At 34.1% G+C, this 18038-nt stretch overlaps 1 protein-coding gene across 3 annotated transcripts in view; it reads left to right on the top strand.

The window, feature by feature from the left end:
- DPYD (dihydropyrimidine dehydrogenase) overlaps positions 1-18038 on the top strand; it is a 982193-nt gene that overhangs the window by 322942 nt on the left and 641213 nt on the right. For all 3 annotated transcript variants that reach the window (XM_058303142.1, XM_058303141.2, XM_058303140.2), the window contains exon 8: positions 3239-3326. In XM_058303142.1, coding sequence (XP_058159125.1) covers positions 3239-3326 — 88 coding nt within the window. The remainder of the gene's footprint in view (positions 1-3238; positions 3327-18038) is intronic.

An 18038-nucleotide genomic window follows, 5' to 3' on the forward strand; every position in this document is an offset into this window, starting at 1 on the left:
TACCTCTCAGCCTAATTTCCCAAGGCACAAGTAGGTGAAGTTTTAACATTTTTTTTATCAGAGAATCTTTCTTGTTCTTTCTGACTGAGAGTGGATTATTGATTACGTAGCGAACGTTTGGGGATTGAAGCTTTTAGGAAAGGGAAATTTGGCTAGATTCCCCATCATGGATACTGAAGAGTCCTAGTGACTTTCATTTTAAAAAGTATTGTTATTAATACTCTGTTCTCAATTATTCTCAATTACGGTTTGTCCTCCATCTTTCCCAAAACATGTGTCCACAGTGTAGTCTTGCTGGTCTGCTTCTCAGACAATTAACCCAAGAGTCAAGATGCTTTTCTTTTCCAGCTTCCAGCTCAAAAGTTTAACTCAACTCTTTTCCCCCTTCCTCATAGTACACTGTTGCCAACTAGGGTTGTATCAGACTGTAGAAATACAAAAAGTCTCTTCATCCTTTCAATAGGTTGCAAACTCAGAGACAGGTTTATTAGGGAAAAAGAACTGGGATATCTTCATTCCCCTTTGATTCCCACAACCACTAAATGGCTGTGCACACACACACACACACACAGAAACACACACCACCTCAAGGAGGATGGTATGTGAATATGGATGTGTGTGTGAGGATGATCTCAAATTTTTTTGCTAAGGCAGTAGATAAACTAAACCTCAAGTAAGTATTTTGATGATTAGCTCCATTAATTAACCCATTAAACTTGAAAATTGCATCCTTTGTCAATTTGCTAATATTTTATTTAGAATCTTTGACCTGAATTTTTCTTTTACGTCTCTGACCTTTGTTATATGTTGGTATTGAGGTTACTTACTTCATACAATAAATTAAGGAGCCATCATTCTTTATGGTCATAAATTGTTTGATAAAAGAAAAAAGTCTTTAAAAGATAGAAAAAATTTAAGTTTTAAAGCCTCACTATTAGACACTTATAATAGTTTCCAGTTCTAACTCTAATAGTAACACTCGCTACTAGTTACTATTAAATGCTTTTAATAGTGTTTAATTAATGTTCCAGTGTGTTCATTGGTATTTAGTATTTCCAGATTTCTGAAAATCATATATTAATTTCATTTTGATAGTCCCCAGCTTATGAACATGAAACCATTGCCCTTTCTGCCAATATAATCATAGAATTATTATTTAAGGAAGACAAAAATATTCCATAATGGTCTAGTCCCAGTCACAAACCCCTTCCCCCACTACTTCTTCCTCCATTCCTGCTTTTGTACTTGGCACTCCAGGAAATACTACATTTTAGGTAGTTCTCTACATATAATATGTTTTTCTGTGTGTTTGAGAATGTTGTCATCTCTACCCTTCATTCTTCTTTTAACCTCAGGAGAAACAGAGCATAGCTGTCTACATACTGGCTCTGAAATCAGACTACCTATGTAACTTCAATAATTATATGCCTCACATAGGGCTGTTATGAGGAGTAAATGAGTCTCTATGCAATACTTAGAGAAGAGCCTTATACTTGGTTAAAAACTTTATACGGGTTAGCTGTGATGATCATTGTTTCATGGGTAAAATTTTTCCTTCTTCTATGATTCTGCTTAGTGACCTTTGTTTTTAGGTATGTTACCTTAAGAACTCCTCAAATCCTACCAGATGCTGTGCTTAATTCTTTGTGGTGGGCAATATAATATGCAGCATTTTTATTTTTAACTTTAGAAGAGATATACTAGCTCATACCTGACCACTATACCCCTAAACCCATAAACTTCTTAAGTGGCTAGTCCCTGATCTACACAGGGTTCAGGTCTTAGAAAATTCTCAAGCATACTAACTCACTCTGCAATCTGCAGTACGTTGTAATGGATAGCTGTGATGTTCTGTGGCATGCCCAAATCTCTTCTTATTATATTATTAAGGAGGAAAGTTGACATTGCCCTGAAGCAAAAATCTTCATGAAGATTGTTATCTGCCCATCATAAATGTGAGTTACTTCTGATCCCTTTTTCTAATTGGAATGGAAAAGAGTGCATTCACCAAATTCATGGCCACATGCAACGTATATGTGGCCTTAAACTTCCTCTACTAATACCACCTCCGTCACAGCAACCACAATCAGGGCTTCTACTTGGTTTAGCCCTCAGTAGTTTACTGTGACTCTCTGGGAGCCAGACTAGTGAATTAAATGGAGACGTGATGGGAACCACCATCTCCTCTCTACTTCACCTGCCTCTGGAATAGCTCCATGTGGCCTTCTGCACTAGCATAGGTCTAACTCCACAGACCACGGACCCAAATGGAAATTACTTCAGCTGACAAGTATCTCAGTTCCGAATATGCAATCAGAGATGGTGAGAATGATCATTATCTGTAGACTCAGTGGCCTCACTATGAGCCAGATTTTAGCCAGCCTCCATTTATTATCGTGGTCCCTATAGGTCCTCACTCTTGGATCTCAAGTTATCCATGTCAATGAAGACCTGTGTCCAATAGTCCTTGAAATATCAGACTATTTCCCTTTCTCTAGAACACAGTTGCCTAGATAAATGGCCAGAGTTCCCTTTGGGAAAGGACTAGGGGAATCATTATAATTCCTTCCTCCTATAGATTCATCCACCTCTCTTACCAGTGGGTTCCAGATCTGAAAATTGCCTCATGGGTAGGAACTGAGCAAGGTATTGTGGCTTTTTATATGGGCGACTACCCTCTGTCTCCTGATATTTCTTGTCTTCCCCTATGTCTTTATCCTCTTATCAAAATTCCATCTAGTCTTTAAAAATAAAAACATTGAAACTCTACTTCCTTTCTGCATTCTCATCCAGATTTCCTTAGCTAGACTGAATCTCTCCATACTGTGCAGTCCTGTAAACATGTGCTGATCACACCCTGTTTCATAGTATGTTTATGTAGACCTGCCCTTACTTGATTGCACATTGAGACAGAAACTGTGTCCTGCTCATAGTAGTTTTATTGTTTGAAGTGCCCAGCATAGTGTCTTGAACATATTAAGGTAGCTATGGAAGTTTACTGGCTTGATTTTAATTATACTGGCTTTGCTTCTGCTGCTTCATTAAAAGGCAACAATTAAACAATTAAAAGGCAATTAGTCATTAAAGAAAACATTCTAATGTTCTATTTTTTAAATACATACATACAAAGTTACATACAGTTTTGACTGATTTTCATTCTTTTTGATGTTAAAGATTAAAATTTTATTTAAGCCGTTCAAAAATGTTATTTCTTATAGACAATTCTTGTTCCTTATAGATAATTTTTGGTAAAAGCCTTTCAGTGAATGAAATGACTCTTGGCACTTTGAAAGAAGAAGGCTACAAAGCTGCTTTCATTGGAATAGGTGAGTAGCTTACTTTCGTATTTACATTTATATTTTTTATTATTTTTCACTTCCCCAAAATATTCAGATTAATGACTGTCTTCAGAAATTCTCATGATAAAAGCTGCCTCTGTTCAATGGACAGCAGATAAAAATGAATGGACAAAGACCTAGATTTCTGTTTTAGAACTTGTTACACTGCCCACTTTTGTTATGGATGCTTTGGCAAGATAGTCATCATTGTTCCATTCTCTTACCACATTATCACCAATGGAACCCTTTGAGAAGTAAAATGTTTTCAAGGCATGCCACGGAAGCTCAGACTCTGAGCTTAGAAATGTCAAGATATAGCTTTCTCTTTACTGTAAAACAAATGAATTAATGGATACTAAAGAACAGACTTGGTTGTTTTTTCTTTTTATATATATTTTTTCAACATTGTCAAAGATTTTTCATATTTGGCAGAATTTTAAAGATGTTCAACATATTTCTTAAAGTTACACAAACAATGTATAGTTTACTAAGGCACTTAATGTTTCTTAAAGTTCCATATTTTGTCTACATATACCTACAGAGAGTATAATCTAATCTTTTTTTTCCCTTTCAATTTACTGTTTATAAAGGGACCAGAATGAACAGTTGTTTTAATTTGGCCATTGCCTAATGCACTTTGTATTTATTCTCTCATATGATTATACTATTGACAATCACGACATGGAAACTGAGTATGTTAAATATTTACTTTTTTTTTTTTAGTTTTTTTTTTAAATCAATTTTATTTATACATATTAATAAAGCATACAGTTCATCCAAAGTGCACAATCAGTGATATTTGGAATTATCACATAATTGTGCATTCATTGCTTCAATCATTATTAGCACATTTTCATTATTCTGATAATAATAATAAAGACAAAAAATTCTACCCTTTAATAATCATAATGAATCTATCCTTATGTCTTTTATGTTGTCTGTCTTGCAGTTCACACTTTTTGAATATGAATAGCTAACCAATAAATCTGTACAGAGAACTATCGCCCGTTTCTTTAAGTGGTCATGCACTGGGCAGCATTTGTTTTGGGGCTAGCATTTCTAGAGTGAAATCATTTGGAGTGCTTCTCAGCTTTCTATATTCATCTTATCATAATATCACGTATTCTCTTTTTACATAATTGCTGCCAGGTCTAAGACCTACTACTTCATTCTCTTTACATAAATTAAAAATTGTGGTAGGGGAAATAAGTTTTATACTGTCTTCTAGGTCTTAAATGTCTCTATTCAACCTCCTTCCTTTCAGAAACATTGAGAGTGTCATTTTCATCAGTATTTCTCTACTTATCTATATTTAAGTACAATAATCATGGTGTATATAAAAAATAGTAAGGACAAAAGGTCTGATATTTTCTCTAACTTCCATTTTTAGAATTGCTTTATCAGACATGGGTTTTATTTTTCAACACTATATTTGTATTGAGAATTTAACATAAAGGGATAAGGGAAAGTGGACCAGTAAATTCTTGTTACTCTCAACAATCACATGCTTAAAATTGTTTGGTCAATAATAAGTGGAAAAATGTAGTCAGGCAAAAGAGTCTGAAATATTGATGATATTATCAAAGAGCTATTTGAAATTCACCATTGTGCTTTCCTACAGAAGTGGGACCTAAAAGATATGTTTCCCATTAATGGAGTAGTACATGCTAATGCAGATATGCGAATTTCCATGAACTTTGTCTACAAAGAGTCTCTGTACTGCAGAGATAGGGACCGAAAAAAAATATACTAATACATTGAAATATCTCTGAATTAATTGCATTTGGAGCCAATTATCTCAAAATTTGGAGAAATTAAAAGGGTTATCACTATGAATTTATTATAGCCATAAGAGACATCTTCCATCTGTTAAGAATCAATAATGTTCTAGCTTTTTTCTTTTATTTCATTTCATTAAGTCCCCTTACATATGTTATTTGATAATGCTTCACTTATTCATAATACAGTGGTCTCCATTTGACTCTGCACTGCTGTGTGAAGGCAGCACTTAGAATGTGGAGTCCTTTCGTATTTATGTTGCTGTGCTTTTCATGCTGAGAAGTGAACCTTTTGACATTTTGGTGTAGTGATGTGAGGAATGCAGTTATGTTCTATTTCAGTATTTTGTATGAAATATATACAGGGAAGTTTCATCTTGTCAAAAAAAAAAGTAAGCATCAATCTGTAAAAGACAAGTAGCCTTATCCTCTAGGAAATGTTTATTTGACACTCTTGTTGCTGATTTGGGAATTTATGACCTTTCTGTTAGTATATAACTGTCTGTTATTGGGCAGCTTCACATCCTTATGTACTGTTTATTAATCATGCTTCTATACTGTAATTAAACTTCACTCATTTATCTACCCTTTCCTGCTCAGTTTGGAGGACTAGCTGTAGGAATCGGCATTCAGTATTATTTTACGTACAGGCTAGGCAGCTTTAACAAAAGAAAACAGCGGAGCCTTAAAGAAGATTTTTGATTAATCTCACTCATGTAACAGTGTGAGCCATCCTCTCTTCCATCTTTTCATCCATGGGCAGTCACCATGCCCACATTCCAGCTAACAGAAGGGGGAAGGAATGAGGGGTGCTCCTTTACTTTTATGTCTGTGACCCAGAAGTTGCGCATATCTTTTCTGGTTTTATCTCATTGTCTAAAACCTGGTCATAGACATACCTAGCAGTAAAGATTGCTAGGAAATATAGTCGTTAGCTGTGTGGTCAAATGCCCATTATACTTCTAATAAACAAGAGGAAGGGAATAATAGGAAGTGGGGAGACAGGTATGCATGATTGTTGGTATGTGACACAGGTTCCTTAATGAAAGAGATCAGTAAAGCATTATAGCAAAGACATTAGTTCTTAGGTTAGTGCTTACATGTTGGTTGCATAGTTCACTAACTATGTGTATTTGGCGATGCCTTAATTATAGATATTCTGTATTTATAACGACTTCTGGCTCTGTTTGTCTAAAAGGAAAAAAAAGTACTTTCATTCTTTATTAAATAGACTTTTTAAAGGATAGTACAATAAACCCATTAATCTGTGTGTTTTCTGTGTTTCCCGATTTTTAGTATTGTATTGATATTGCTGGCAAAAAGTCATCCACCACTTTTAGATACTTACCTCCCAAGTATGAACAGAGTCCATTTAGGAAATTATTTCATTGAGTATACATCATTGTGGGTATTAACGAGTTAATGTCTCTATCCAGGAGCAGTATAGCTTCTTCTTAGTAGTGATATTAAGTCCTGTGCCTTATTCAAAAATATATTGAATTGTCTTAGAGATAACTGGGATTACTTTTAAACACTCTAAAATGTGTTATTTTTACTGAAATAAAAGTACTTGCACTTTTATTTCATCTATGTTCGGAAGCAGATTTGGAACATCCACCAGACAAAATTTTTCTCAAAGTACCAGATGGCTCCTTTTGGTTATAACCATTATTATTATTATTATTTACAAAAATATACTAAAAAGAATGGAATAGAAAATATTAAAGTGCATTGCACATGGTTAGGATAAATATTTTGTGGACATTTTTTCAGTTGTATGTATGTGTATATGTTTGATTCATGTGCTTGTACATGTACACTCCAGTGACATGTAAAATGTAGTTTTAAAAGTTGCTTAATAGTCATAGCTTAAAAACCACTGCTATATATTGTAAGGGCCTTGAGGTACTGATCTTTTCCCCATAATACATGCAATAAGGATCTGTTAAGTTGATTTAATAATTGTTGAATGAATTCAATGTATCAGGCATTATGTTAATAATTAAGATTATTTTAAAAATCTGAATTCACTTTTTAAATTAAGTTGTCAGGAAAAAATTGACATTGTGAAATTCAAAGAGCATGGCGTGGTGGCAGTGGGTGGGGCATAGGTATAATTTAAAAAAAAATTCTTTGGGTGATTATAGTCTATAGCCAAGTTTAAAAAACACTCTTTTGATAACTGCAGAACTGGACTCTTACTCTTTGCTTCAAGTTCCTTTCACCTTTTTGATTGTCCGTCTTCTGGTGGTTTCCCTCTTACATAATCACAAAATATGGTAAGCTCTGAAAAGGTTAAACAAACCTGCAAGGAAAAGAACATCCAATGAGACCCTGAAAAAATTGTTAAAATTTTATATCTTCTTCTAAAAGGGATTTTTCCTGAATGTTTGTTTTTAATACTTGGGAAAAAGAAAGGATTATAGGGAAACCCAGCAGTAAAATCCATTTTTACAGTCATAGCAGACACTATGGAGCAGGACTGCAGAAAGATACTAGAGAGATGAATAGGCACTATTTTACCACCAAATGCTTTATTTATGTCCACCCCAAATATTTCTGTTAAATTCATTTCTCATTATCTGTACTCCCTACTATTAATGCTCCTGGGCTACTGCTGAAGCCTCTTAGCAAGCAGTTTCCTAGGCTTCTGTTATCCTCACTAGAGAAATAGTGATATTTCTAAAATGAGATCTGATCATGTCTTTCCCTCATTAAAACCTTCCCATAAGTTCCTATTTTCTTCAAGATCAAGTAAAAACTCCTTAAAATAAGGCTTTCAAGTCTCTTCATTATTTGGTTATAGCTTATGTCTCCAGTCAATTCATGCATCAAATCATATGTTTCAGCCAATTCGAACTCTTTTCTTTGGACTTAGGTGCCTCTTGGGTCTAGAGCTACCTTTTTTTTTTTTTAATTTAGGTTCTTAGCATAAATGTCCTTTTTCTTCTACTTCATGTAGTTCTCTCTTCTTGAAGTGATACCCTCCCCCATTTTAACCCTTTAGCCTGTGTAAATGAAGTCTCTTCCCGCCTCTTACCCTGCCCCATTAGGTTCCTCTTCCCTTTCTGGATGCCCAGACCATACTTTGTACTTTATTATAGCTCTTGTGTAAATGTATCGGTTGAAAGGTTATGTCTGTTTCCACCACCAGAAATTAAGCTCATGGAGATCAGACATTATGTCTTATATGTTGATAGATAACAGTTCCTACCAAAGTGCCTGGCACATAGAAAGAACTCTGTGGTTTTTTTTAATTAATGATTTTTTTATTGCAACAGTTTTGACTATTTTTTTTAAATAAATTTACAGAATGTTAAATAAATTCTGACAGTTTTGAGGTGGTGTAAAATTAATCAAACCCAGTATTATAAAGTTTATGTTATAATGTTTATAGCAATATACTTACAGAAAATAAAAGGGGGTCACCCCTAATTGAAAACGTTTTAGCCATTTTGACCTGTACCAAAAACTATTTTGGTACCATTTAACAAAGTATTTATAGATAAAGTAAATGATTTTTTGAAAAACAGATTTTTTTCTCTTTTCATGCAAATTCAATTCTAATTTTAAAAATCTACTTTACAAAATTTATGCCAATTATATACATTGATGAGGCTAAAGTAAAACCATGAAATTTCTTTAAAACATTGTTACAGGGCAGCAATGAAATCTCTTCAGGCCGATGCACAGTTGTAGTCTACAACTTCAGGACATTTCTTGACATACAGTATAACCTTTTACATTTAAGTTATAGGGAACAATTTGATCTATGACAAGTTGGCATCTCGGTGAAGGTGACCAACCTTAGTGAAGTAAATATGGAGATGTAGTGATGGCAGTGATGGCGATTATGACAGTAGTGGCAGTAATAGCTAAAATATTCCATGCTTGATTCCTGATATGACCAATTCCTAAAATGGCCCTTGAGGTAAGTATTACTAATTTAATTTTATGGATAAGAATATTAAGACTACAAGAGGTTAAAGAAAACTAGGAAGTGGCAATCAAATTATGGAAAGGAAGTTTTACAGGGAAGATGAGGAAAATGTAACAGTTTATAGACATACTTCAATATAAAATGACTGAAAGGTAACATGTTAGCTGATGCTACCTGCCTCCCTTGTGACATCCCACTTAAGATTCTTAAACATGGTGACCTTATGCTCTGGACAAATTCGTTTTTAAATTTAGTCTCACATTTCTCATTGTTACCACCAGTTGGTTTTTTTTCAGTTACCATCAGCAAAGATTTTTTTTTTAATGTGAAGAGTCCCAAATATTTTAAGGTTGAAGAGTTAATTACAGTGAACAAAATCCATTGAGAGACTGTGGTATTAAATTGGTTAATTAAATCTCTTGTGCCTTTTTAACGCCAGAATTCTTCCCAGTAAAAGTTATTCTTAATTAGCTTCTTAGTCATAATTTCTAAGTTGTACACAATCATGTATGCTTTCAATTTATTTAGAAGAAAATGCAGTAAGATTTTCAGGCCTCCCTTTTTACTTCTGTCCCCAGATAAAAACTGAAGAAGTTAGGGAGGCAATATCCACAATTCTGAGTAGACCATTTAAAACGAATAAGCCTGATTTAATTGGAAGGGAAATAAAAGCCATGACTATTCTGCCAAGCCACTTTTCATTATTATTTATTGATTTTAATATTATTTAATGACCTCTATTCTCCTTGTTCTTCCTTGAAGCTCACCAAGCTGGTACTGACCCTCACTAGCTTCATTACAGGCGGAAGCAATGCTACTCATAGCTGTACGCGTTCCTGGCTCCGGTGATAGTTATTTTTGTCATTCAAATCATTCTGTTTCTCCTACTTGTATGAAACTCTAATATGAAGAACCCTCTCTGTGAGGTAACACTTCTCTTTAAAAACAGGCAATCATTGTCTCAAATATTTTTAGTGGCTATTCACTGGCTAAGTTAGATCTGCTAAGGATGACTTTCAGCAGTCTGCAGTAGTTCTCCAAATCTTCATCTCTTGCCTTAAACCTACCACTTTATATACCTCTACCAAAATCTAGCTATTTCTAAAAAATAACCCTCACCATTGTACCTTAGCTTCTTCACTAAGGAAAATCTTTCGTCTGTCTCCATATACTAAAGTCAATTTTTATTGTAATATTCATCTCAAATGCAACCTCCTTCATGAGACTTTCTTATGTACCCAGCTAGGATAAATGTTTATTCTTTGTTCATACAGAGCAAAATGGTATTGTTTGTTTGTTTTTAAGATTTTTTAATTTTTCTCCCCTCCCCCGCCCCCCACCCTGCCCCAGCTGGCTGCTCTCTGTGTCCATTTTGCTATGTGTTCTTCTGTGTCCACTTGTATACTTGTCAGCAGCACTGGGAATCTGTGTCTCTTTTGTTGTTGTTGTTATGTCATCTTGCTGCGTCAGGTCTCCATGTGTGTGGCGCCACTCCAGGACAGACTGGACTTTCTTTTGCTCTGGGCAGCTCTCCCCACAGGGCTCACTCCCTGCGCATTAGAGCATCTGCCTACCACATGGGAGGTCCGCTGTTCAAACCCAGGGCCTTCTTGACCCATGTGGAGCTGGCCCACGTGCAGTGCTGATGCGCGCAAGGAGTGCCCTGCCACGCAGGGGAGCAAAATGTTTTATACCTCATATACAGGAATGAATATAAGTTGTATGCACCTTTCTCCTTCCTCTTCCCCCTGCCCCACTATATTAAAAACCCGAGTATTGGTTCTGAATTTTCTTTATCTTTGTAGTCTACCACTTTAGGACATTTCTTGACATACAGTATAACCTCAATAAAGTTTTAAGAAGTAAAATAGTGGAAGAAGGGGAAAAAAGTGATTTAATTAAGGAAAATATGAAAAGCCTAACTAGTCTATCTTATTTACCACTTATTTCTAACTTACAAAGAATAGGCCATATCAACTTTGTATAGGATTAGATAGAATGGGGTACTATTCTTTTTTCTTGATATTTAAATACCTTCTTTGATATAAAATACTTAGAAGCAGTATGTCTTAAAGACCATCCTTTTCAAGAAGAGATTTCATTTTAAATAACATTTTAAATAAGGTATTTTATTTTAAATAACAAATTTAAGAAGTAATTCAATTCAAATTTATATCATCAGTTTTTCTCTAGATCTTGTGTTTGAATTGTGAGAGATGTCCACAACAGTCATGTTGTTCCAGATGCCTCAAGGATGTATTCTATAGTGCAAAGGTATTTAAGTGAATCAGTAGAAATCATTGGGGAGGCACTTAGTTTAGTTATAATACTCTTTCCCAATTTCCTGAACTCATATTTCATGGTAATATTACTTAAGTTATATCAGCAATTTAATATATTTGAAAACCAATACTGGATTAATGATTAATGATATTAAATTAAATCCTCTTTTAAGTGTATTTTAGGCATATTATGGACATCTGAGAAAAAAATTTAAACAAGTTTTATTTTCTTCCTTACAAAAATGGAAGGGATCTTTATGTGTGTTATCATCTTCTGATTAACCATGCAGTGCCACCTGGTATGCAGATGGAAAGAACATTACACATTAGAGGCTCTGTTCACACTACCCCCCCAACACACATAAACTTACATGGCAGAAATTTAACAGATGTTCATTTTGCTTGTGTTACTGAGATATATTGTACATCCAACTCTTAATTCATAAATTTAGAGGACAAGATATTGATAATTTGGGTTATTCAGTCAAAGATTTTATTAGTACATCCAGTATAGGGGAAGAAAGTTATATTTATTTGGAAAACTGAGTCTTCGCATCTTTAAGTTCTTGGTTTTTGTTTCTGTTTTTTATTAATGGACAGACAGTAAATATTTTAAGTTTAAGTTTTGCAGGCTGTATGGTGTTTGTTACAACTACTCAACTCTTCCTTGCAGTGCAAAAGTAACTGTAGAGGATATGCAAATAAATGAGGATGGCTATGTGCCAATAAAGCTTTATTCAAAAAAATAGGTGGAATTCAGATTTGGCTAGCAGGCTGTGAACCAACACATTGTTAAGAATGTTAACTGCTTGTATTTTCTTATAAATTTGAGACAAGAGAAAAAATTTGATGAAAATCCACTTGTAATAAAAATCAAGTTAACTTTTGTCTACAATTGACCTACCTTGTTTTGAAAGTATGCATTTATTCTTGGAATACCTTTGGAAATTCCAATATAGGACTTGTCCTAGAAGCAGAAGATATGTCCAGCACTGATCATTTTATAGCAGCATTTTAAAATAGCCAGGTATAGGTATGTCCCCACATCTTGGTAGTATTCACTAAGCAGCCAGGTTCCTCACATCTTAGTTACTATTTTAGCAAATGATTTATTTGAAAGGTATATTCAAAAATATACTTTTTTCTGTTAATTTAAAAATCATTACTAACATAGGTAAATCTGTTATTCTGTTTATTTGTCAGGTACAATGTTTAATCTTTTTAAAGTAAGCTTCGATAAATACATTCATACTTGATTTCACAATCTAGGAAAAAACAAAAACACACCCACAAACTCAAATAACAGAAGGAATAAGTGAGAATTGAAATCAGTTTTCTGCAAAGTGATTGACAGTACTGAAGGCACATCTCAGAAATTATGATTAATGCTTGGTATTTTGTTTTCTCATTAATTTTTGATAAGCTGAGAAATGGAACATATTCACACAAAATAATCTTTGTTTGTAGGATAGGACGTGATGTATAAAATCTCTAACTTTCCTTTGCACTTTACTGCTTTTTTACTTGATTCATCTTCATGAATTCTAACAGTTAGCTCCTAGTGATTTCAGCCAGGAAGTAAAAAAGATCAGTCTAGATCACAGTTCATTTCATTCCTGAGGCTAAAGGAAGTAAACTGGGATTATTTTGGAACATATCCCTAAAGTTTTATTCAAATATATCCATCATTTTGTTATACAATATAAGTATATGTTTGTATTATAGCCAAAGTTTTTTAAAGATCACATGAAACTTATTACTGATAAATGAATTAGGGAGAGGTTCACCTGAATACCGAATAAGAAAAAATATCTGTAGGTAGTGAATCGAATTTGTGGTATTTCTTAATTTTGAAGGTAATGTGATAAGATAGAAATACATTCTTCTGTGCCAAATGGTAGATCAAAACATTTCAGTTTAATATTAACTTGATCTATTGTAAAAATATATTAAATTCAAGACTGATTGATTCAATTTTTTTTCTTTATGGTTTTAACTAGATTCAAGTTTGTAATATGTACAAGTTAGTAATATGCAAAACTGAGTGAAAACAAAGGTAAAAATGCTAAACAAGTTTAAAAAGGAAAAATCCTATGGCTATTTTTTTGAGAGATGTATTTATGATTTCACTATCCATTTGAAATTACTAAAATGCGGACATTCTAACTATATAGATTAAAGTTATTTTCTCAAGAACACCACTATGACACAGACAAATAAATAAATTATTGGAGTTGTGTGTGTGTATGTTTTCCTCTGCTGTTGACTGAAGAAATCTTTAACAGGATGCTCTAGGGAAGGTTGAATCAATGTTATGTGTCTCTTTTTTCTTCTTCTTCTTCTAATGCATTTCTGATAACTATCTGATCTGAATTTCTGGTGGAAAAATTCTGGACTTCAATATAAGATCATATGGGGACTAGAGAAGAAGGAATATGTGTCTCTAGTGATTGGCCAAACTGTGAGGTTTCCTGGTAGAGTGCTACACATTAAATAAGTTATATTTTTGACTGCAGAGAGATCTTATGTTTCTCTACAGCTATTTTCCACTATAATAGTGTTCTTTTTTTCCCTGTATACACATATATGCACATAAATTTCTGTTTATGAAACCATCCTTTTTGATTCTTCTGTTTTTGTTTTAATTCATTCTCAGCTTCTAGCATTTTGCAACTCACTGTCAACTTTTTGAGAAGCAGTAGCTTGAGGAGGAAGCGGTTAGGTGACAGAGTGAAGAAAGGGCAAAACATGTAAGGACAGCATAATCTTAAAGTTAACTTCATTCTGGGGCCCATGTGTTTTCTACAGAGGGAGGGTCAGAAAGCAGCCTGAAGTCAGCAGACTATAGGAGAAGAAACAGAAGTCCCTCAAAACTGTTAGCAATGTTTTATCTCCTAAGATCTTTAAGAACAGGCAGAGATTAAGAAAACTTTTGCCTTACCATCAAGTAAGGGTAGATTAGTGTTGAATAGTTTTACACACATAACTATATGTTTTAATTAGTTGTGCCTTCACAACTTTAAAATGTGCTTTGAAAGACTAACATCTGTAATCTATTTTTAGAGTCCAACTTTTACATCACTAATAAAATTCCATAGTGATGTGTTTAAAGTATTAATACTTTATACAATAAATATACAATATACAATATACAATAAAATACAATAAAATGTCCTCCTTCCTTATAATTTTTATAATGCTAAGATACTCACATTATTGCTTATATGATTTCATTTACTCATTAGTATATATCAGGTTCCTGATATGATTATTAAATATGTCCCTGCTTTCAAGGAACTTATTATTTCAACAGGAAACATATATGCAAACATTTCCTGATTTGTTCCCCAGGAGTTTATTCCTTTCTTTCCCACAATGTGTATCACAGTGTCACAGATTTTAAAACATTTTATTCACTTATTTGTATGCACTTCTGTTTATCCTAGATTTTAAGCCTCTGTCAGAAGAGGACAAGTCATAGAATTTGTGGGTGACAGGCAATGAGGAGGACCCCCACATAGAGGGAATATCATGTGTGCCAGTTCTGTATTATTGCTAGAACTTTCAGTGCCACAGGCATGTGCCAGGAAGTGAGATCAAACAACTACACAGAGCCAGGTTCTGGATGCTCTGTGTGGTATTAAAAAAAAAAAAAAGGATTTGGTTTAGGTTACTTAGTGTGTTTATTTTTTACTGTAAAAAATGAAGGGTTTTGACATGAGAGATGGAAGAGTAGAAAGATTGAATTGGTGGCACAATGGTAATCAAATTGAAAAGGGAAGACCGATGATGAGAGATTTTATGCTGTGACAAATGCAATAATTCAGGTAAAAGAAAATGAAGGACCTGAAGTAGGGCTGTGATTGCTGAGAGCAGGGAATAAAATACAAACATGCAAAATACACAAAATGCAAATAATAAAATACAACATGGGCAGGTCTTAGTTGTCTGCTAAGATATGATACGTGAAGGATAGGAGTAGGAAGCAACAAGGCAGGGCAAGGATCTAAAGCATAGAACAAGCCGAGGATGCCTTCTGAACTTCTTTTGGAGAACTAGATGGGCAGTGGTGACCATATCCCAACAGAATAAATTAGGAAAAGAAGATGTGTACTGATCTGACCTCTTATATTTTGGATACTCTTCTCATGTTGGTGGAACTAACTAGTAAGTCCTCATGTGTACCTAATAAGGTCTAGAAATAGGTGAATGGGGTGGTCAAGAGAGATACATTTAGAGGTATTAGTTGTAGGCTTTAGCAGAAAAAACACAAGCCTGCAAGCCAGACAAACTCAGTTAGTATCCCATCATTCATGGTTTTGGGGGAGGAGTAGAAATAATACATGTCAAATACTGTTCACTGAAATTGGCATAAGGTAGGGTTCAAATAGATAGCAGTTATTATCAGCCTGTAGGTGTTTTGTGAAGCCATGGCACTGATGAGATTATTTATTTGCTCTTCAGAATCATCCTATACTGCATGAGAACACTAAGGCCCAGTGAAATTGTGTGACATTTCACACCCCAGAGTGTGATACTCAAACACACTGCCATGAATATGTTCTAATTTCATTTCTAAGGCGACTACTTCAAAATGACTTAATCTAGTGTATTTTGGGTTGGTTATTATCCCAATCTTCTTTTGACCATAGCATATATATTAGTTAGATAACTTTTTGTTGTTAGAGGGATCTTTTGTGATAATAGAAAAAAAGGAAAGTTAGCCCATATGAGGACTGAACTTCTTTGCCACATTGTTTTAATGCCAACTAGTTGATGTACACAGACAATACTCCTGAACACCATTGAACCTGGCATTATTTGCTAGGGAGTTGATTGGGAAATACTAGCTGTTTGTTGGAAATATGTTTAAAAATCGAAATAAGTATGTGGAAATATGTCTGAAAAAATAGTATACGTACATTTAGAAAAGAGATAAATTGGTAGTGGAAATAATTTTACTTTAAAAATGTTATCTTAGGTCCTTTAAAAGCAAATTTCCTCATCAAGAATTAACATATGATACAATTTATAAAATTGATTGATAATATATTTTATAGTGTCATATAAACTGAGGTGTAAATTTATTCACCTTTTCTCACCAACCAATAAAGTTCTGAAAAAATATTCAATGTTTATAATGATTTGTTTCTTTTTAAGTTTACTTCTTACCAAGGGCTTTTCAAATTGAATTTATCTATTTTCTATTTAACCAATATTAAAGCATAGTCTATGTCTTAGTACATGTAGAAATTCTCTTATTTTTATAAGCATTAACTAGGTAGATCTCTAAATTAGCTTTTGTGCCATAATCAAAGTTAAATATTATATTCTTCTAAGGTCATGTAAGAAAATATGTATTATGCATTATGGAAATATAAAATCAATCCTCACAGATTCAGTAAGTTTCCATGATGAAGAGTAAATGAACATATGGTCTCTGTTAACCATTGTAGATTGGCTAAAAGGATAAAACAAAACAGAAAAAATGAAACCTTGTACACAAGTCTTTGATCTTAGGGTTTATATTTACCCTCTCAACAAAGGGAATTTGTATATTAATGAGTTGGTTTCCAACTCTACTTAACACTAGGGGAGCTGATGTGGCTCAGTGGTTGAGCACCAGCTTCCCACCTACAAGGTCCCGGGTTCAGTCCCTGACCCTGGTACCTCAAAAAACAAAGCAAAACAAATCTAATCCTACATATACACGTACATTAATTCCTATACACAGAGTTATTGAATATTGATAATTGTGGCTATGCTCAATGCTGTAACCCAACATGGTAACATTTTAGAATCATGGTAACAATATATAATAGTATTAACCAATGGCGTTCATTAACTGTGCTCAATTTTTAAAAATTTGATTAATTTTAGTTTCTATGAGAAACAAAAAGAATTAATTCCCTTAAATGCTCAAACCTACTTACTTAGACCACATTCCTTTCAGTTAAAAAGAAAAATTTTTTTAAATGTTAATTTGCCTATATATCATATTTAATCATATTAAGATTACAAAATTGGCTTTTTGGAGAGTTCCCTTCTATTTATTACAGGGAGCTGCAGGGTTTCTAGGATCCTTGGTATATCTTCATGTCCTATTCACTGCCCACGAGTGCAGATAAATGGGAAGGGATCTAGCAGTGTCCCACAGACTTGCTTGTCAGGTAGTGAGCTGTCCTCAGTCAGTTACAACCAGTGCAAGTGAATGGAAATCCCGAGCCAGGGGGCCATTTCAGAGGTTTTTAGTGTCGATTAATGAGGCTAGCTAATGCTTCATGATTATTCTCTAAGGACTATTTTGAAATGCTGCTTAAAAAAAAAAAATGCAGCATCAAAGTTGTGAAGTATCTTTGTTAAGTCTTTTTTAACTTTTTAAAGATTTTGTTGTTGTTTAGAGCACCCCGTAGAATAATCTTGGAGGGATAAAGGGTGGTATAATGGCTTAAGGGAGGAGGAGAGGTGAAAAGACCTTTATTACTAGAGAAATCTGAATACATTTTAGGGCAAGGTGAAGAGGGAATGGGAAACCGAAATTTGAGAAGATACTTAAGGGGGGAGGGAGAACAAGAAGAGACTGGAAAGGAAGAACATATGCAGAGTTGTTAGCTTTTGAAAGGAGTAAGGATATTTTCCTCATTGGCAGGGAGACAGTTTTGGTGATGATAGCAAGGAGAGTCAGGAGGTCAGGGGGAGA

This window comes from Dasypus novemcinctus, chromosome 9 (genome assembly GCF_030445035.2).
Source record: "Dasypus novemcinctus isolate mDasNov1 chromosome 9, mDasNov1.1.hap2, whole genome shotgun sequence".
NCBI classification, from domain to species: domain Eukaryota; kingdom Metazoa; phylum Chordata; class Mammalia; order Cingulata; family Dasypodidae; genus Dasypus; species Dasypus novemcinctus.